Source organism: Peromyscus maniculatus, chromosome 2 (genome assembly GCF_049852395.1).
Source record: "Peromyscus maniculatus bairdii isolate BWxNUB_F1_BW_parent chromosome 2, HU_Pman_BW_mat_3.1, whole genome shotgun sequence".
NCBI classification, from domain to species: Eukaryota; Metazoa; Chordata; class Mammalia; order Rodentia; family Cricetidae; genus Peromyscus; species Peromyscus maniculatus.
Window position 1 is genome coordinate 59,904,692 of NC_134853.1, and position 22,304 is coordinate 59,926,995.

General features: G+C 40.2%; 1 protein-coding gene across 1 annotated transcript; it reads left to right on the forward strand.

Annotated features, from left to right (window-relative positions):
• The first annotated feature begins 512 nt into the window (after positions 1–512).
• On the forward strand, positions 513–19,679 carry Akirin2 (akirin 2). Its single transcript, XM_042272569.2, has 5 exons — positions 513–741; positions 15,341–15,484; positions 17,140–17,289; positions 18,698–18,769; positions 18,989–19,679. The coding sequence occupies exons 1-5, from the start codon at positions 513–515 to the stop codon at positions 18,997–18,999; spliced, it is 606 nt and encodes a 201-aa protein (XP_042128503.2). The 3' UTR covers positions 19,000–19,679.
• Positions 19,680–22,304: the final 2,625 nt, after the last annotated feature.

Below are 22,304 nucleotides of genomic sequence, written 5' to 3' on the forward strand. Positions count from 1 at the left end.
ATGCACGCGGGCGGGCCCGCCCCCCGCGCGCAGGCGCCCTGGCGCCGCAGGATTTGAATCGGCGGCGTTGTTATTGACGCCATATTGGGGCCGGCGGCGGGTGGCAGAGTTGGGTCCGTGGAGAAGGAAGAGGGTCGAGAGCCTTGCCCAGCGCGCCGCGGCCGCAGCCACCCCCCAGCCGCCGCGCGTCGCCGCCGCCCGCGTGCTTCGGTCCGCCCCGGCGTGTTGGGAGGCCGCGTCTCGGTCGCGCCCCTGGTCGGGTCCACTTCCGAAGGGGAAGCCGGTCTCGGCGCAGGAGCCTCGGCGCGCTCCGCCCGCCCGGGAGCGCACGGCGGGGGCGGCCCGGCCTCTCGGGAGCGGCCCCGAGCCGGCGGCGCGACCCTCGCGCCTCGCCCACCTGCCCTGCAGCGGCTCGGCCGTCCCGGGCCCCACACCCGCCGGGCGCATCGGAGGGCCCGCTCGCCCCCGTCCTTCCCGGCCCCGCCCGAGCCGGGCCTCGGCTGCCCGCCGCCATGGCGTGCGGAGCCACGCTGAAAAGGACTCTGGATTTCGACCCTCTGCTGAGCCCCGCGTCTCCGAAGCGGAGGCGGTGCGCGCCTTTGTCGGCCCCGGCGTCGGCGACAGCCTCCCCGGCGGCCGCCACCGCCGCCGCCGCCGCCGCGGCCGCGGCCGCCTCTCCGCAGAAGTATCTCCGGATGGAGCCTTCCCCGTTCGGCGACGTCTCCTCCCGCCTCACCACAGGTGGGCCTCGGCCCCCCGGGGCGGGCTGCGGCCGGGGTGGGCTGCGGCCGGGCGCTTGGGTGCGGACACAAAGGGAAGGGCCTGTGAAACCAAGGTGGGGGCGGTGTCGGCAGGTTGGGTGGGTGAGGGCCGTGTCGGCCGGCATTATGGGGTGGCTCATTGTGAGGACGATCGTTTCGGGGCCGGAGCCCTGGAATGGTTTCCTCGTGTAGAGACCCAGCGGAGACGATCAGAGAGGATGATATTATTTATAAGTCCGGCGAGCCCCAGGGTCACATTTCACCCCAGTCTCCCGGCCTCTTGGGCTGAATCGATTGGTTGTAGCTATTAACTCAGTGACGGAGTGGTTTGAGGCGAGGAGGCAGCCCCTCCTCCATTTTAGACTTGACTGGTTTTAGTATAGAAGGGGTGGGGCTTGGAGGGGGATGGATGTCACTGGGGCGAGTTGTAGGCCTGTCATTAATCACCCACAAGAACGCCACTTTGGCTGAGTCAAGACCTGTTTCCCTAGCAGGGTCAACAACAAAGCAAATGTTCTTCCCGAGTACTGTAATGTGATCTGGCCATGCGTCTAGTCCTTAAGAAATCTCGAACTTTTAATGAAAAAGAATTTGTACTTCACATTGGGACTAATTTTGTTTGTAAATGCTTTAGTTGTCCCAACGAAAAACACCCTAGTCTCGAGAGTAACGAATATATCAAGATTCCAGTGGACTTCAGACTTGAAGTCTTGAAACATACTCTGAAAGTGACTGCCCGGTGTACCTTCGGTTGCTTTTAACATCCTGTGTATACCTAGGGATCTTTTTTCCCTTCTGCACTTTGAAATCTTTGTGTGCCCCCGGCACAGCCTTAGGGGATTTTTGTGGACTTGAAGTAAAAATCTATTTCCTTTGTGTGTGACATGCAAAGGTTTGTGAGTGAGTGAGTGCCAGAGAGAGAGAGAGAGAGAGAGTGTGTGTGTGTGCTCTTGGTGATATCATCCTTAATGCTTTGATTAACTTAATTTTTTTTTCTCAGTAACTTATTTTAAAAAGATGGGAACTATCTAGTTCTGTATTTGGTAACTTTCATATGCAATTGGCTTGTCCAAGTGGGTTTTTTCTTAGTGTCACATTTAAATATCCATACCCAAATCTATGGTGAGACCTCAGTTACCTATTCTTGCTATTAGATATTTGATCTAACTTAGGGCAATCCTGTTTTAAGACTTGCAGTCAGTTTTCATAGGAATGCCAAAAATTTTATTTAATGATCATACCTAAAGTGTCCCCTCCCCCTTGTACAGGTGTAAAGGCATTCATGATTGATTTGTTTAGATCAATGGTTCTCAACATGTGTCATGACCCCAATCGGGGTGGCATATCAGATATTTACATAACGATTCACAACAGTAGCAAAATTACAGTTAGGGAGTAGCTATGAGATAATTTTATGGTTGGGGTCATCATAATAACATGAGGAATCATCACAAACAAGGTATTAAAGGGTCTCAGCATTAGGAAGGTTAAGAACCACAGGTTTAGACATTACTGAAAAATGAGAAGAGTGAAGAATGAATTCTTTGGGGCATACATTTTTAATTGTCCTTAATGAATTGTTATCTTTGAGCATTGAAATGGTGTCCTAACTACTAATGAGGCCATTTCAAAATAGCTGTAACCAGCAATAAATTTCATTGGAAGTAGTGTTAGGTTTGTGAGTTACAGTATATCCCTGTGCAATTAAAATAATCTTGAACACATACATAAAACAGCAGGGAGTTATCACGCCTTCCTTTACTTAAAGGGAACTTGTTCAGAGACAATAATGATCCTTCGAATTTGTGGTGTCACTGCTGTCTTTGGAGCAGTGGTTAACATACTTGGCTCCTTGTTATCTCAAACTTCAGTTAGGTAGAGTACAATAGTAAAATGATTAGAATTATTGCTAGTCTTTAAGCCAGCTGATACAGTTTGATCACATCTTGAAACCTAAAATTACATCCTAATTGATGTTTATAGAGTTTGCTAAATAGTAAGTGGGTATTTCAGTTAATTTGAATATTAATGTAGAAGATTGACTTCTTGAAAATTTAGGGAGGATTGCTGAAGTTTAAATTTGCTAAAATGTACATATTTACTGTAACTTTCAATGGCACTGTGAATGTATGGTTGAACTTTTTTAGGTTAAACTAAAGAATTGGAGGTTTATACAGAGCATGTACCATATGCAGCTTGTCTTTATCATTTGTTCTCTTTTTAGCTACCTCATGGTTTCTTCTGATGGTGTTGTTGAAGCTTTGATGTGGCTTATTAGTAGCTTCAGGAACTTGGGCACTGTTTTAAACCCTGACTGTTATTTTAGACATTCCAAGAAGGTGATTCCAAACTTTGATTTGATGACTACTCTTATTTAAGTCAATATTTTTCAAACTTGTAACTTAATACTAGAGAAAAGGGCTAGTTGAAGGAATCTAGCTTGTTTTCTTACCCTCAAGACTTGAAACTGTTATGTTCATTAACAGAGGCTTCTGTTCTTGCCCCTTTTTACACATCATATCTCAAGCATGATTTTTGGTGTGCCTGAGTTACTGATTCAGAACTGTGCTTTAGGTAGGTTTGACAAACTATGGCCATGTGTCTGTACAGTCTGGGAGGTAAGGATTTTTTTAAAACGACATTTTAAAATGGCTGAAAAAGAATAAAAATGATTATTTTATGACATTGAAAAAAAAAATCAAAGGAATTCAAATGTCAGTGCCATGAAAAACAGTTGGGATACAGTTGCGCCTGTCCTCTTCCTTTAAAATTTAAAGTCCACTACAGGTTATCTTGGTCAGGTTGTGGAGAGGGTTTTGCCCCAGAATTCATATTTATTGTCTAGTCTTTTTATGCACCCCCCTCCAAAGTTTGTGCCCTCTGGTCTAGTATTATAATTCAGTGTTGCTTAAAATACTTTTTAGTGTGTAAGAGGATAGTGGATGGTGAGTGAGGGTGGGTTGGGAGAGAGGCTTTTAAATGAAAATGGAAAAATGAGTGCATCAAATACTTATCCCGGAAAGTTGGTGGAAAAGTAACTTAATTTTTTTTTTAAATTAGAGGTAGAGGGAAAGAGAGAGGAGACAGAGAGGGGAGAGACAGTGTGTGTGTGTGTGTGTGTGTGTGTGTGTGTGTGTGTGTGTGTGTGTGTGTGTGTGTGTATTTGAAATGGTCTCATGTAGCCCTGGCTAGCCTGGAACTTAGTACTCTGCCTGCCTCGGCCTCCCAGGTGCTGGGATTAAAGGGTGGGTGCCGCTTTGCCCTGCTTTAAATAAGATTTTAAGGATGTATTTTTTTCCCTAGTACTTTGAGAATTTAATGCCTATGTACATGAAGTGTATTTTGATCAAATACTTAACTCTTCCCAGATCCACCCCACCCCTTTCCTTGCTTTTCAATTTCATGCCTTCCCCCACCCCACCCCACCCCACCCCCGTAAATAACCTATCAAGTGCCAATTTGTGTTGCTTATATTTACTCATGGATTTGGGGTCATCCACTGGAGCATGGCTGATCTAAGAACTTAAAGATAATTGACTGTTCCTACCCCGGATGCCATCAGCTGTTAATAGGTCCTCAGCTAAGGGTGTAGTCTTGTGTATAAATGTTGACTGGCTTGATCTTATGAAGGTCTTGGACCTACGGACGACTGTTGCTGTAATCTAGTCCTGTCATGTGCAGAAGATACTGATTCTGGTCTTCCCTGACACCTGGCCCTTACTCTTCTTACTTTGCTGCCTGTTCCAAGATGGTCCCTGAATATTGGTGGGAGGAGATGTGATATGGATCCTTGGTTTATAGCTGAGTCTATGAGTGCTGTATCCATGGGCTGTTGGCCAGATTGACAGTGTCAAGCATGTATTTCTGCCTTGGAGCAGGCAGAAATCATAAACCCAATCAGAAAGCAGGACATTTACTCCTAAGACAGTCATGCCACAATTGCACTCATGGGCTTGTCATGCCAAACTGATCATTTTTGTAGCTCAGAGTTGACAGCTGGGCAATGCTGTTGGATGACTTTTCTTTCATAGTAGTCTGTAAAATACCTTCTGTGACCCTGGAAGCTAGCTAACGGGGGGGGGGGGGGGGGGGGGGCGCTTCTGTGTCAGTACCAGCTTGCTCCATGTCCCGTGACCAGAGTATGCTGTGTTCTCAGCAGTAGAGTCTTATCCATCAAGTTCTGGAGGACAACTGATAGCATTGACAATAGTCTGTATCATCTAGGAGATCTCTAGGACACCCCCTGATCAACAGAGTAAGGGGCTGTATTCCATACTGGTACTGGGCTTTTTATTTGGCAACCTAAATTCTTTTTTAATGTCTATATTATTGTGTAACCAAAAGATTGTCATGGCATTCCTAAGAAAGGAGTAGTTTGTTTTTTGAGACAGGGTTTCTCTGTGTCGCAGCTCAGACTGGCTTTGAACTCAGAGATCTGTCTGCCTCTGCCTCCTGAGTAATAGAATTAAGGGTGTGTACCACCACCTCCCTATGAAAGGAATTGTTTTAATAAGATCAAAATATTACTCATTGTAATATTTTGTAACATTGTAAGAGACTGTCAGTATTGTCAGTCAAATCTAATACATTGTTTTTGTAATTATACTGTGAATCAATGGTCTGGTGAATGTCCTTCTGTGGATATTGACTTCTTTGTGAGTTGGCTGTTAGCATTAATGTGTACATTGTAGCTTGGTACCATTGCTGTAGTTTGTTTTAGGAACTGAGTTGGATGAAGAGTTAAATTCCATTGTAAGAACTCATTGTATTCATTGGAAACTTTCCATTAAAAAATGGAAACTACAGCTTGTGAATGGGGAATAGATTGTTCACTAGACATTGATACATGCCTCAAAATGGAGACACCAGCTGGCTTAAAGGAAGTATAAATGGTTCTAGTCAAACAAATGAGATGTCTGTTGGAGAAGGCAGCGTGTCTCTTCAGATGTCATTTTATTGAGCCAGAAGTGTCTTTTAATATTTGTGGTTATTTAGACAGCTGTTAAATTACTTCTAGTTTCTCAGTGGAATCGGCAAATAAATGCTTTTAGTAGTGGTCTTTGTACTATGGATTGTAAGCCTGATTAGGAGTGTGTAGCTCCAGTTATTTCATATCCCTAAAAATTATGAGTTTAAGAATTCTCTTAAGTTGGAATTGGTATGTTTGCTTAGTGGTAGAGTGCTTGTCTAGCAAGAATCTTCCCAAGTTTGACCCTAATACTGTAAAAAAGAAAGAAAAAAAAGTCTTAGGTTTATTATGGCTACTAAAGAACAGTATAATGCATTTGTATTCATTTTAGCTTTTTTTTTTTTTTTCCAAGGGAAAAAAAAGGAAGCCTAACTCTTGAGTACAGAGACATAAGCTAACCACATAAGGATGCTACTAGCAACAGGAGTTGCCACAGCTTTTGAATGGCTTTGTTCTTTTGTTTCTTAGGTATGTTTTTCCTCCTGTTAACATAGGTCAGGAAAACAGGGATAGCAACATGTTTGAAAGGTTAAAAATAAGAGATTCAGGGCTAGCAAGATGGCCAGTAAGTGTTTCTGCCAAGACTGAGGGCCCTTGAATTTGATGACTGGGACCTACATGGTGGAAAGAGAAAACTCTTAAAAGTTGTCCTTTGACCTTCATATGTGCACTGTCGTAAGTGTGCATTTAACTGAGGCAGTGTGAGCAAATGCACAAACACATGATAAATCAAAGTGTAAAGAAAATAGATTAAGTGGAAATGTCTAGTTCTGACTCTATATTTTACTATTTGAAAAGAAACATTAAACATACAAAATGCTAGTAAGAGTAGTTTGGTTGCAGAGTTGGTTCATGAAACTAGGTAAGGGTACTGGAAATGGACATTTTCAAGTTCCTGTAACTGGTTAATCAGAATTTTGTGATCCTTGTAGTCCTTGTGTTTAAACAGTACCCCATACTTAATACTTACTGTTCAGTACTGTTAACCCACAGAATTTTCTGTTCATATATGAAAATTTGATGAATTACTTGCCTTTGATAAAATTGTCAACTTTGAAAAGGTAAGGAGAAGAGAAACACTCTAGCCTGTTTGAACATGTCTGGCACCTGCAGATGACTGCTCTATAGGTTGATTCCCTGAGTATAGCAGTTCTAGAACTCAATTATCTCGGCATATCTTCAACTCTATCTGAGAGATTCATAAATAATCTTGTAGCATAAATAATAACAATTTATAAGCCGGGCGGTGGTGGCGCACGCCTTTAATCCCAGCACTCGGGAGGCAGAGCCAGGCGGATCGCTGTGAGTTCGAGGCCAGCCTGGGCTACCAAGTGAGCTCCAGGAAAGGCGCAAAACTACACAGAGAAACCCTGTCTCGAAAAAACCAAAAAAAAAAAAAAAAAAAAAAAAAAAAAAAAAAAAAATAACAATTTATAAATAAGTTCATAAAAAAGACAGGTCCCTGAATTTTTAGGGCTTGTGAGTCAAATGAGACTTGATACCAACTTTGAAATTAGCTTCAAAGTTATTAGTACCCTCGTGGTTAATTGTATGTGTATGAGTATTTGTGAATTTACGTCACACATATACAGTGCCCATGGAAGTTAGAAGAGAGTGTCAGATCCCCTAGAACTGGAGTTAAGATAGTTGTGAGCCATTATGTAGGTGCTGGGAATGGAACCTCAGTCCTCTGTGAGAGCAACAGGTGCTCTGAACTGCAGAGCCATTTCTCCAGCACCAAGGTATTACCTCTTAATATTTTCTCATATTCCTACTGGATGATAAATATGACTATTTCAATATGTTATTGTAATATAAATATGACTATTACAATATGTTAAATAGTCTCATTTGGAAGAATTTTGCCATTATTAGAGATTTGCTCACTCTACTGAAATTACATGTTTGCTGACTTTTTAGTATTCATTTTTGTTACTACTTATAGCACCTCAAGAAAATAAGAATGAAGATAGATTAGGGATGAGCTTAGGAGAGCTGTTTTCTTTTTTGCTATTTTCATCCATTTGTGTATTTATTTGAAATGTGTCATTTATTTACTTATTAATTTACATGTTTATTTATTGAGGCAGAGTCTCTCTCCACAACTCATTGTGTAGACCTGACTGCCACTACCTCTGCCTGCAGAGTAACGGGTTGTTAAAGGCACATGCCACAATGCCTAACCTTTGTGATTTTTTGAGACAGGGTTTTTCTGTGTAACAGCCCTCCTGGAACTCACTTTGTAGACTAGGCTGGCCTCGAACTCATAGTGATCTGTCTGCCTCTGCCTCCCAGTGCTAAGATTAAAGGTGTGTTCCACCACGGCTGGCCTCCTTTTTTGTTTTTTTTAAATGAGATAGTGCTGGGTGTGTTGGCACTCAGGAGGCTGAGGCAGGAGGATCACCTGAGTAGTTTGAAGCCAGCTTAGGATGCATATTGAGACCCTGCTTCAAAAATAGGAGTACTGTGAGCAATTGAAAATAATATAGTAGAATTTTTCAAATGTTATTATCCCTAGCCCTAAGAGACTACCTAGTGCTGACATGTAATTACCTGGAAGAACTTTTCTAAATGATATAATTGGAAGTATAGATAATAGTTGCTATGCCAGGGCAAGGTAACCAGATGTTGAGTGTATCAGCCTTTAGTGGCTTAGTGTGAAATAGTGCATTATTGGAGACTGGTATTGTGATGTGCAGCAATGCCTATCTACTCGTTTAGGGTAATCCCTTACTTAAAATGGCAACAAAATACTCTCTTGAACATAGATGTCTGTCTTAAGAGGAAGCAGTTTAGAGACTCATGACCCATCTCTTAGGTGAATTTCTGATCACAGCACGAGATTTCTTTTTTCCTTTTTTCCTTTTTTTTTTTTTTTTTCTTTTTGAGACAGGGTTTCTCTGTGTTGCTTTGTTCCTTTCCTGGAACTCACTCTGTAGCCCATGCTAGCCTTGAACTCAAAAAGAGATTCACCTGGCTCTGCCTCCCGAGTGCTGGGATTAAAGGAGTGCACCACTACCACCTGGTTTATTATAATTTGTTTTGAATATAGTCAGTGGTCGTTGTTTGAGTTATCAAGGTAGATGAAATTATACTTCATTTTAAATATCAGTATGTGTTGTTTTGGCATTCTGTCCCGTCCCCCCCCCCACTCCCGCCCCACAGCTGAGGACCAAACCCAGGTCTTTGCACTTGCTAGGCAAGCGCTCTACCACTAAGCTAAATCCCCAACCCCTGGCATTCTGATTTTAAACATTAGCTTTTTTTTTTTTAATTGTGATTTACTTAGGTAGCTTGTGGTACTTTATTGGCTTGGTGTAGCAAAACAGCACAAAAGAGTGGTAGATTTTAACCTGTGGGCCCCAGGGCCAGGTCTATGTTGACCAACATTTCAGAAGGAAGACATGGAACCAGAACTCATTTATGTAAATGTGTACATGATAGTAGTACCTGCCTTCTAGGATTGTGTGGAGTAAAAGCATTTCTACCTTAGTGTTGGGAATAGGCAGGACAGAGTTGAATGGGACTTCTGAAATTTGTCTAGCCTTTCAATAAATAATCTTGCCTTTCCACAGGGGAAAAAAAAATGAGGTCATAACATGGCAAGTTTCTTAGTACCAACATTACCAACTTTGTCCCAGTCTCATTTTTTATAAGTATCCTTGAGGTTAAATGAATTAATAAAAGTCAAGGAAGAATTCTCTTTTTCACGGGAACCTTATCCTCCTAACAATTCCTCCATCCCCCAACAGACCTCTCAACTGGATCTTTGCTTTGGCCTTGCTCTTTGCAGGTCTTCAGTTGAAACATTTGTTTTCTTTCAGGTTCTGCTCTGAAAGCAAAGTGAAACAGCATTTAGATGCCTGTTTCCATTTGTGCCTCAGACAGCGTCCAAGTCAGTCAACAGAGACGTGAATTCATGTTGCTTAATTTTCACGTTTAACTGTTCTCTGCTTTTGGCTATTTTTTCTGTGCTCATCTAGCATTAGATATAGGAAATATATATATTTCTTTAGTTCTAGTTTCAGCTCCCTGGCCACCTCACCTAATATCGCCCTAGGGAGTCACATGACTTCAATTTCTACTTACAGATGACTCACTAATTTGTATCTTTAATCCAGACCATTTCTTGATTCCAGCTGTGGAGACTTGGGCCTTTTATTGTCAGATCTTCCCTATGGATACCTTATTAACAGAAGCCAGGATTTTTGTGAAATCTCTTTATATTCTCTCTCTCTCTCTCTCTCTCTCTCTCTCTCTCTCTCTCTCTCTCTCTCTCTCTCTGTGTGTGTGTGTGTGTGTGTGTGTGTGTGTGTGTGTACATGTTTGTGTATGTCTTAGCTGAGGTTCAAGATTGACATCTGGGTATCTCTGTGAGTTTGAGGCCAGCCTGGTCTACAGAGTGAGATCCAGGACAGGCACCAAAACTACACAGAGAAACACTGTTTTGAAAAACAAAACAAAATTGACATCTAGAGTCTTCCTCAGTCACTCTTAACCTTAGTTATTGAGGCAGGATCTCAGTTGAATCTGGAGCTAGCCATCTTACTCCCATGTTGTCCTTACCTTCTGAGGTGGAACACAAGAGGGCCACTGCATTGTCCCCGCTTTCAGTTCAAAATCTGTTGGCTTTTAAATTCATAGATTGGGGTTGGGGATTTAGCTCAGTGGTAGAGTGCTTGCTAGAGGCCCTGGGTTCCGTCCTCAGCTCCAGAAAAGAAAAAAAGAAAGAAAAAATTTGTGGATTAATCTGTAGATTCCAATCAGTATGTTTTTGTGGAGAGTTAGTCTTAATTCTTCTTTTATAATAGTCACTATAGAAAAATGCATTTGTTTACCATCAATCACATGATTATTTTAGGAGAAATTAAAGAGACAGTTTGTCAAATATTTGACCACACAGTCATATTTGTTTTAAAAAAGAATACAGAGCTAGAGAGATTGTTCAGCAGTTAAAAGTACTTATTGCTCTTGCAGAGAACTTGAGAACTTGAGTTCTGTTCCCTCACTCATGGTGTTCAGCTCACAACTGCCTGTAATTCCAGCTCCAGGGTCGTCTCTGACCTCTGGGCATCCATACACATATGCACAGACAGGCACGCAAACATTTTCTAAAAATAAAAAAGTACTAGAGTCAAATAGGATGTTATTTAGTGTGTGAAACATCACTTAGCAAATGTTGGTACCATTTTTCTGTGTAGCTTATTTGGGAGGAAGAGTGCCAGAGCACATGAATAGGAAATAGATTTGTATTTCAACTTTACTTATGCTGTCCTCAAAAAAAAAAAAATCTCCCTCTGTCTTTGCAAGCCAAGTTAGATTCTAAGTTTACATTATATAACATTTTTGTCTAAGAGGCATTCGTTTATCGTCTACATGAGGAAGAAAAGCTGTAACCACTGCAAGGTCAAATTCTGTTATTTCACTGGTAATATAGAGCCAGTGATAACTTGAGATACTTCAGCAGCTTATTATAAAACCCTTTAAGTAACTAAATTATTTTGCCTTTATGACTGTTGTGTGCTGGAATGAGAGCTGGACTCCCCGGCTTCTAGATTAGATGGAACCATGTGTTCTCTGCAGCATACACGGTTTCCCCCTTTTGAGTTTTGATTGGTTCAGTTTCCCATTTTTCTCACTTACTGCTGTTGCTGTTTTTGCTTTGTTAAATTTTAAGATTACCCCACAGTTTTCTAACTTGTAAGCTATTTGAGAAGGTACTTATAATAGCCACACAACAAATGCATTTGGATTAACACATCCCTTTTCATGCCATATGAACTGGAATTTAGTAGCAAGAGAATCCACCTGCTAATTGAGGCTTTTTTTTTTTTTTTTTGGGTTCTGAATCTCATTGTGCAGTTAATTAGTTAAGTATTTTTCAGACAGGGTTTCATTACATAGCACTGGATGGCGGGAACTTACTATGTATACCAGCCCAGCTGGCCTTGAATGTGTTTTTTTCTTTTTTCTTAGATTTATTTATTATGTATACAGTGTTCTGCTTGCCTATATCCCTTCAGGCCAGAAGAGGGCACCAGATCTCATTATAGATGGTTGTGAGCCACCATGTGGTTGCTGGGAATTGAACTCAGGACCTCTGGAAGAGCAGTCACTGTTCTTAACCTCCGAGCCATCTCTCCAGTCCCCGGATGTTCTTAATGGAGAAATTAAGAACTGTTTTAATTTCTAAATTAATGATCCTGGAAAAATAACTGCTTTACAAAGATGGGTCTCTGTATCAGTCCCCAGTTGTGTGTATTTGAATTTATAACAACATGGCACTATCTGTGAAATTCAGAATTGTATATTTGTTATTTTATTTGAACATTTGTTAGTGTTCAGTCTTAATGGCTACTGCAGATTTTACGTACGTGTGAACAGATTTTATATCATTTGTGTTCCTTTCTATAAGTTATAAACTTTTCAAGATTCCTTTGTGTAATCATGCTTTGTCTAGATGCATGTTCACTTTAATTTTTCAGATACTCCATAGAGAAATAAATGGCATATTAGATGGTGAGGTGGCTAAGGGTGCTTGCTGCCAAGTCTGGTGACTGAATTTAGTGATCCCATGGTGGAAGGAGAAAATGTCTTCCCAAATTGTCCTCAGACCCCAACATGTGCATGGTGGTGTACACAGATGTGTGTACACATACAATAATTTTTTTAAAGAAATGGTATATAACATAGTAAAGAGTCTCATACATGTAAACTTGGAAAACTATTCATGGAACCTTAGCTTTTGATCTAATAATGCCTGAAGGAAATTTAAAACTTTAGTGGATCGGGAACATCTTAGACTCTGACCCTCAATCTCTCAATTTGGGATTCTACCTATTGTCATTTTCACTTGCTTTTCCCCATGTCCCTCCCCTCTTAAGATGTTGCCTTGAGCTAGGATTTCTTACTGAACTGAAAGCTCATTCCAGCTAGGCTGGATGATGGTAGTGAAACTGTGGGTCTTCCTGCCTCTGTCCCCAGGGCTGGGTTTGCAGGCACATGCTTTTTTACCTGGAGGCTAGGAATTCAACTTAGGGTATCATACTTCCAGGGCAAGTGCTCTTAGCATTGATCCATCTCTCCAGCCTCTCTGTTTTTTTAAAGTCCTGTGCCTTGTTCTCTTATTTGTGATCTTGTTCATTGTGCCTAGGATTTACATAATCAGTGAAGGTTTTCTATTCACCTTTACTTAGCTTGCTTTAAAAAAAAAAACAAAAAACAAACTTCCAAAAGGATATTGCTGGTTTTACTGATAAACTTAACTAAAAGGAAGCAAATTTTATTATCACTTAGTGTTATTTACTAGATTTTAAAATGAAAATGCCTGGAATCAGATTTTGCTGGTGCTTTCACTTTTTTTTTTTAAGGTAAAGAGTAATACAGGCTTTAAAGTTTATAAAGCAGGGCATAACCCACTGGGATACAGCTTGTCAGGAATATAACCGTGTTTTGCCTGAAAGGACCCGTGCAAGCTCACTTTAAGCTTCATGAAAGCTGCATGATTAAAACTGGAATACACAACTGATAATGCAGATGAAGCTTTGGCTTCTTATTTGATGTAAATTGTGTTAGCAACACAGTGTTGATATTACATAGTCTTAGATAAAATACTTAACTGTATATTTTGCTGTTTACTAAAATAATGACTGGCTAGAAGTACTTTCAGAATAAGTAGATGAGTCTTTTACTGACATATGGAAAACTTAAGTCCACCTTCATTACCTTATAAGTGTGGTAGGAGCTTAAGTCAGCAAGTACCTGAACAGAAGTAGTGTACATGGTAGAATAATGAGTGGGGAATTCTGGAAGAGGTCATTATCCGATTCAACTCCTAACTTGAAATAAATCAAACCAAGTTAGTGGTTTGTGCTGCCTGGATTTTGTCTAAGTAAAGTTAGATCATTGACTACGTAACGTTGATCATGTGCTGTCAGTATTAGAGCCTTTATTTAAATGACTAGAGTTAAATGATATCTTGACTGGATTCATTTAGATTCATTTTCCATTTGAGTTTCTTTTTCTTTTTTCTTGTTGGTTTTAATGGAATTGGCAGCATCTAAAATGTTTAAAGTCAGAGTGAGGAGGGCTGGAGAGATGGTGGCTCAGTAGTTAAAGGGTACCTGCTACTCTTTCAGGGGACCTGTGTTCTCTTCCTAGGGTGCACAACTGTCCTTAATGCCAGTTCCAATAGATCAGATGCCCTCTTTTGGCCTCCACAGGCACTGCATGCATATGGTATAGTTAAGCGCATGTAGGAGCAAAAGACTCATGCACATAAAAATAAAATAAAATAAAATAAAATGATCCTTTCTTTAAAATTCTGAATATTTTCTTAGAGAAAGAAAAGAGACTACTGAAGATTAAAAATGAAAGGTACCAGTATTAAATGTTGAACAGGTTGTTACGATGTATAAGTCGTGAATAGAGAAGTTAGTGCTTCACTTTGTGCATCTTTATTTAATTGCCTGTTGCTACTTTTTACTTTGCTTACGTTTGCTTTCAATTAGGATGAATAGACTTCTTGGGATTTAGTTTCATATAGAGCTAAAAGGGTTAGTGAGAAAGTCTGGAGATGGGTGACAAGGGGAGTGGAAACCTCAGGCATTTTCTGATTAGATCAAATGGTACCTATTTCAGATAGAAATCTTGGAATCAGCTGGAATCGTATTGGCTCAAACATGATACACTGGATATAATTTTAACTGTTTCAGGGCTATGTTAAAGATAACCTCATTGTAGTACGATGGTTCTTTTTTTTTTTAAGATGTATTTATTTATTATGTATACAGAAGAGGGCGCCAGATCTCATTATAGATGGTTGTGAGCCACCATGCGGTTGCTGGGAATTGAACTCAGGACCTCTGGAAGAGCAGTCAGTGCTCTTAACCTCTGAGCCATCTCTCCAGCCCAGTACGATGGTTCTTATGCATTGAAAAGACCCCATGCTGTATCATGTCATTTCACATGGTCTTTTTCCCCCAAGATTCAGAATGCTTTGTTGTTAATGCTGGAATAGTCTCAGGTTTCAATGTGCTTCATATTAATTCATGACAGTGACAATTTTATGCATGGTGAAATTTTAATTGCCTTGTACTTTTGTCATTTTAGATCGGTGGTTACTTTTCATTGGCCTATGCTTGAATGTACATAGTCTTCCCTTCTAATTATTGGAAATGCCTGTAAATTTAATTAACTAGTTTTATTTATAATGGATACATGACCTCTGAGTTTACTGAGTAAAATGTGTTTTAGTTAGACTACCTAACCATCCTTTTGAGTAAAAAGCTTAAGTGTAGCTTTTACTAGTTAGTGCTCAACAGGATTTGACGTTGTTGACTTGCTAGACTGCAGCTGGTACGTATATACTATTTTTTTTTTTCAAAAAAATTTCATTTTATGTGTATATGTGTGTCTGGGAGTGTATGCTACATGTATGTGCGTGAAGAAGCCAGAAGAGGGTTGGATATACTACTTCTGAAAAAGTGCCCCTGTTAACTGTGCTCAAAGAAATTACTGGGGGTGGGGGAAGGGTTGTTACTGGAAAGGAATGTTTCAGATAGTTTATGTTTAGCGTGAAATTTTGATCTTTCTGAATTTTTTCTTTTAGAACAAATTCTGTACAACATAAAACAGGAGTATAAACGTATGCAGAAGAGAAGACATTTAGAAGCTAGTTTTCAGCAGACAGACCCAGGTTGTAGTTCTGATTCACAGCCACATGCATTTCTCATCAGTGGACCAGCATCACCAGGTAATAAGAAACTTTAATAAGTGAAAGAAATGTTATGTAAGAAATGATGGGGAAAGTATAATGCAAATGCCTGCAGTGACTTAAAGCACCCCTAAAAAAAGAATTATGCTATAATAGTAATCAGCACCTGGATTCTCACCAGCCACAGACAGCCACTTTTATTTAGCAACCCTAAAGCAGATGCCATGTAAGTATAATGACTTGTAACTTCCATTAAAAAATCACAAGTGCTTTACTGTATGCTTTAAAAACACCCAATCTTATTTATTTTTATGCTTTTGTCTGCATATATGTACTTATACTACTTGTACACCTGGTGTTCACAGAGGCCAGAAGAGGGTGTCCGAACTCTGAAACTAGAGTTGCAGATGGTTATGAGCTCTGTCATGTAGGTGCTGGGACCCAAACCTGGGTTCTCTGCAAAGGACAAACGCCCTGAACTACGGAGCTCTTTTCCAGCCCCACCATATGCTTTGCTAGATAATAGTGTCTGAACAGTGCCACTTTTAAATTCTTGATCTGTCAGTTACATTAAAAAATTCTTCTGATAGAAACTTTATATAGTCTCTCCATGTACTCTCAAGACATTTGTCACATTGGGCATCAGTTTTTTAAACCATATTTGCCCTTTAGAGGCGATAGTTTTTTGTTTTGTGGTGTTGTCCTTTTTTACTGTAGGAAATAGCTGACTTGAATGAGGGGGATGCTGAAGTTAGTTGACTGGAAAAAAAGCCATCTTACCTGTAGTAAATACCTTGTCAAAATAGTTTTTTCAGTAGCACTTGCTTTCCTTCCTTAATAGGGGTAAGAAAACCTGGCAGAATTCAAAGCAAAACAAAAACACAAAAATAAAAGATGTAAGGTAATCAAATAAAATTAGGGCAATTGTTCAACACTATGTATTGGAATGGTGCCATTGGGGGGCTCTAGGTATACCAAGAGTGTGATTCTTACTCAAATTATAATAATGATCTTAAGTTTTCTACTAATATCAGTTTTAATTCTTAGAATGTCAATTTTTTGCCAGCCTTAACAAGGCTTGGAATTTCAAAGTAAGGTAAGCTAGCCTTGGTAGTTGGGATCTAAAGCTAGTGTACTTTATTCTGATGAAAGAAAGACAGAGCTTGAGAAGTCTCACTGGGATGAGTCAATGCACGTAGATGAAGGCACTTAGAGCAAGCTGAGGAAGCATCTGTTTACACACACGTGCTTGCATGTGTAAGGATGCAGTGGGTAGCTATCTAACTGAGTTGCCAGAAGATTATCACAAATGATCTTTAAGCCAAGAACTGTTATAGGAGATTAAAGTACTTTAAATGATCCTTAAAGAGGATGAGTGTCTAAGGAAATCTTTTTCTATGACATATCTCATTATTTGATAATTTCAGTTACATTAATAATCTTTCAGAACTCGGAACCATAAAATATATATGAAGTTTTTTTACCCTCTACAGACTATCCTAGCAGATGTAAAAACTGTTAGAAAAAAAAGTACACTTTTTCCAAAGTCACGGGCTGATAGAATTATTAATTGAACCTGTTTGTCATAAAGAATTTTAAATAACATGGGAAAGTTCTAAATGAAACCTTCATTCAGGAGGAATTCTGTTGTGGTGGTTCTAAATCAGGTGCTGTTTTATTCATGTTGTACATAGGGACTTCATCTGCAACATCCTCACCATTAAAAAAAGAACAGCCCTTATTTACTCTAAGGCAGGTTGGGATGATCTGTGAACGTTTATTGAAAGAACGGGAAGAGAAAGTTCGAGAAGAATATGAAGAAATACTGAACACAAAACTTGCAGGTAATACGTGGATTTATTTTAGAATATCCATCCCAGTGTTTTAGTTTCTGTTGTATTGCCAGGAAGAGACATCATGACCAGGGCAACTCTTATGAAAGAAAGCATTTAATTGGGGGCTTGCTCACTTTTAGAGGTTGGTCCATTATGGCAGCATGCAGAGGTGCTGGATTAATAACTGAGAGCTACATCCTGATCCCTAGGAAGAGAGAAGGCCTAGGCCTGGCTTGGGCTTATGAAACCTCAAAGCCCACATAGCAGGCTCTCTTGGGCCACCAACCAGCTCCCAAATCATGACACAGAGTCTTATTATGAATGCTCAGCCTTATCTTAGGCTTGTCCCACTAGCTCTTATAACTTAAATTAACCTGTTTCTCTTCATCTACGTTTTGCCTTGGGGCTTTTTACCTTTCTTTTATTCTGTATGTCCTACTCTGTCTCTGGCTGGCTGGTGGCTTCCTGACTGGCCCTGGGATTTTCCCTCTCTCCTTCATTCCCTTATCTCTTCTCCTGAGCCTAGATTCCTCTTCCTACTTATTCTCTTGCCCTCCAGCCTCTCCTTTCTACTGCCTAGCTTTTGGCCATTCAGCTTTTTATTAGACCAATCAGGTGCCTTGGGCAGGCAAGGTAAAACATGTCTTTACATAATTAATTAAACAAATGCAGCAGAAACATATATCTTTGCCTAGTTAAACAAATATTCCACAACAAAAGCTCACCCCCAGTGATGCACTTCCTCCAATAAGGCCACACCTACTAATCCTTCTAATTCTTTGAGTTCTACTCCTTGGTGATTTAGCATTCAAATATATGAACCTATGGGGTCCATTCTTATTCAGACCACCACACCAAGAACTCATTGTAAGAAGTGAATTATTCCCACCGTGTTTTATGCTGGTGAAATTATTCTTTCTGTACATTGATAAAGTGTTGTCTGCAGACCAGAGCATTTCAGTAAAAAAAGGAAATCAATATTCTTAAAACCCATACCTCGCCGGGCGGGTGGTGGCGCACGCCTTTAATCCCAGCACTCGGGAGGCAGAGCCAGGTGGATCTCTGTGAGTTCGAGGCCAGCCTGGGCTACCAAGTGAGTTCCAGGAAAAGGCGCAAAGCTACACAGAGAAACCCTGTCTCGAGATACCAAAAAAAAAAAAAAAAAAACCAAAAAACCCATACCTCACCTTCATGGCCCCAGGAAAGAACTAGTCATGTAGATCAGCTACAGTATTAGTGAGTTCAAATTTTTATGTTGTATCCTGTGGGAAACACTCATTTGAACTGTTTACAATTACTACTGAGGTTATGGGAAGGATGAAGGTGTTAAGAGCGCTTTCACATAGCTTTATATTTTCAGATACATTGTATAGGGTATTTTGCAAGTCATGTAATTGACACATACCTTTGTTTGTAGAACAATATGATGCATTTGTCAAGTTTACGCATGATCAGATAATGCGGCGATATGGAGAACAGCCTGCTAGTTGTAAGTATTTGACCTCTGAACCATAAATTGAAATGACCATGTTTTCATATTTAAAAAGAGTTGATAAAAAAATGTAGAGAAAATGTCGATTTAAAACAAAAAAGTAAAATGCTGCAACTCTTGGTTACTTAAATATCTAGGGGTGATGTTAGGAATGGATTATCTTGTATGTTTTAATTGTATCCCATTCTTTGCACTAATACTCCTTTTCTCCTCCAGATGTTTCATGAATCACGCTTTCTGCATTTGTGGGCTGCCTTGTTCCTTGTTGAGTTGTTGCAGGAGGTCCCAACTATGACATGCAGCGATGCCAGTACCCATCTGTGAATACAGGTTACTTCAAGCTTTCGTCAGTGGCAACCACTCTTAGGCAGCAGCAATTGGTTTTGGAAATTCCGTGATGTCATTACCACCTGGATGTGGACCTTTGCTACTTGTATTACTACCAGTGGCCTCGTTTTGCTGTATCATTACAATTTGGCTTCTTTATATTAATGTTTGAAAGGGATTAAAGTTGGCATCCTAGAACATGCCCTTCACTGGTTATGTAAATAAAACTGTAGAATGACACGTCAGATGAAGTTAGTGTGATTTTAATTGTGCACTACAACCAAGCTGTAACCAGTTATTAATAATTTAGAATGTAATCCCAGGACAATTAAGCAGTTAGTCTACAGTACTTCTGTGAAATAGTGGAGGAGGAGGAGGGCATTTCTGTATTTCAGGACTTTTCTTGGGGTTTCAGAATGGGTTTATATGATTTCCTTTATTATTATTTTTTGGTAGTTTTATTTATTCTATCAGTCTTTTTAACAAATGTTTATTGCTGCACCCCCTCCCCCATTGTATCATTGTTTTACTGCCCTTGTAGCACTGGAGTTTAGTTGGAAAAATAAAACATTTACTTCTATTCTGCTTGTTTTCAAATTGTACACATGGGTAGTATTGGAATAAAGTAGTGTTTTAAACGTAAGTATTTTCTAGAAATCAATAAAGTTAGTTTTCTGGTAAGGTTTACCTTTTATTAAATGCTGTTTCCAAAAATTAAGTTCTGATTCAGAAGTGCTTCTGTGACTTGCTGTATGACAGCATGTTACATAGCAAGACCTCAAACAGCTGTAGAATTTGTACCTTTGATTCCAGTTTTAATGTTTTGAATGGGATATATTAAAGTATGGTTGCTCCAGCTGATATAAAATACCTCAGCAAAAAGCAGTTTAGGGTAAAGGGGTTTATTTTAGCTCACAATTCCAGATTAGTCCATCTAAACAACAGGAAACTGCATCTACAGCTAAGAGCAGAGAGCAGTGACTGCGCAGTGCTCAGTTAGCTTTCTCTTGGACAGGTTAAGGGATGGTGCCACTCACTCTCAGGTTGGCTCTCCCTACTCAGTTGAGGCAATTCAGTCCCTCCCAGACATGCCCACAGGCCAACCTGACCTAGACAAGCCTTGTTGAGACTTAGGAAATCCTAGGTAGTGTTACAAAATGAACATAGGGGCTGGAGAAAGGCTCAGTTAAGAGCGCTTGTTGCTCTTGAATAAGACTCAGGTTTGGTCCCAGCACCCACACAGCAGCTCAGCAACTGATACCTCTTCTGAACTCAAAGGTCTCAGGATGCACACACTGTACACACATATACACTCAGGCACACATACATACATATAAAACATTTAAGTATTTTCAAGACACTAACAACACATGAATGAATACATGTAACACACTTTCCATGTATGGTTTCCAGACAAAGCTTTCTTACAAAATAGTGAGCAAGCTGAAAGTGCTAGCCGTACACTTATAATCTTGGTAGTGGGGAGGTAGAAGCAAGAGGGTTAGGAGTTCAAGGCCAACCTGGTCAATATGAGAGGACACTCTCCCACCCCCCAAAAAATTACACAGTGAATTCTACTGAGTTTTTAAAAAAGGTTTTTGTTTGTTTGTTTTTTTTATACACATATGCATGTAGGTGTGCCTGAGACCAGAAAGACAGCCCGTTGTTGAACTGGCTGTGAGGAGGCTGGGAAGCAAACTCCTGTAGTCTTCTGCAAGATCACCAAGTATTCTTAACTGTTGAGCTATCTCTCTGGCAGGTACCTAAGGAGGCCAGAAAGAGGGTGGTGGATCTTTTGGAGCTAGAGTTACAGAGCAGCCTGATGTGGCTGGTAGAAACCAAACACTGATCCTTTAGAAGAACAGCAAGTGTTCTTAACTAGTTAACCATACCTCCAGCCCTAAACTTGTAGTGTTTAGGATAAACCTTTTGTGTAAGACTATAAGGTGATGCTACGGTTTTCATGTTATAAAGTAATAGCATATGGCTTTTACCTGGTTGCTGTTCAGTTTGGATACCTGGTTAGGTTATCTGGTAAATTTATCTTAATAATCTATTACTAACAAAGTTAACTAAGATTTCTATTTTGGTAAGTCCACCCAATGAATAACATTTGAGTTTTTGAAACTCTTCATTTGGCTTCTAAGATATTTGCCCAACTTCTTCCTCACTAGCGCTCTTATAATCAACTTTTACTGTTTTCTTGAATTCTTATTATTTTTTTTTTTTTTTTTAGTTTCTCTGTGTAGCTTTGCGCCTTTCCTGGAACTCACTCTGTAGCCCAGGCTGGCCTCGAACTCAAGAGATATGCTTGGTTCTGCCTCCCGAGTGCTGGGATTAAAGGCGTGTGCCACCACCACCAGGCGCTAGGCCTGATTTCTTAACTATAAGTAGAGTATAAACCTCAAAGCCAAGAGTTTGAGCTCCTTGCCTCTTTTCAATACTGATTTTGGTGATCTGATCTCTATTATAACAAGATTTGTTACCTCACTGTGTGACATTTCACTTAAAATGTCTAACAGGACATACCCATACCCAAAGCCAACCTCATTTTTGCTGCTAATGCTTCTTCCAATCAGTTAATCCTTCCATAACAACAATAAAATCCTCAAGGAATGATTTATGATGTCAGTTTATTTTAACTTAGTATTTAATGCTTCAGTGATTAGTTGTCCATGTTGCTTTGGTCTGCAGTGAGGCAGCAGCATATGGCTGGAGTAGAGTGTAGAGCTAAACCATTAGCTCATCAGCCAGGAAGCGGAAAAGTAAAGAGGACCGTTGGATCCTGCTGTTTTCCTTGAGGAGAGAAGTTTCCTTTGCGCCTTCCTTCCTAGAGATTCCACCACCACTCAGTAGTTCCTGTTGTCCTAGGGACTAAGCCTTACAAATGGTCCTCTGGGTAGACCTTAATCAAACCACAGCGAGCCCCCTAATAGCAGTGCTTCTAGTTTTAAAGCAGAAAGGATCTTAGATTCCTTCATGTGCATCTAATAGTACTTCTCCTACAGTGTCATTGTCTCTACTATTACCCTAGTCTAATAATTTGCCTTGCTTGGATTACCTCCGTGGTCAACTAACAGGTTACTGGTTTACTTCACCATTCCTCTTACTGTATTCTCAGAGCAGGTATTTATCATTTAAAGGTTTATGTCTTTTGTTTAAGAAAACAGTCCTTATAGAGATCTGTGGAGCCATTACCTGTACT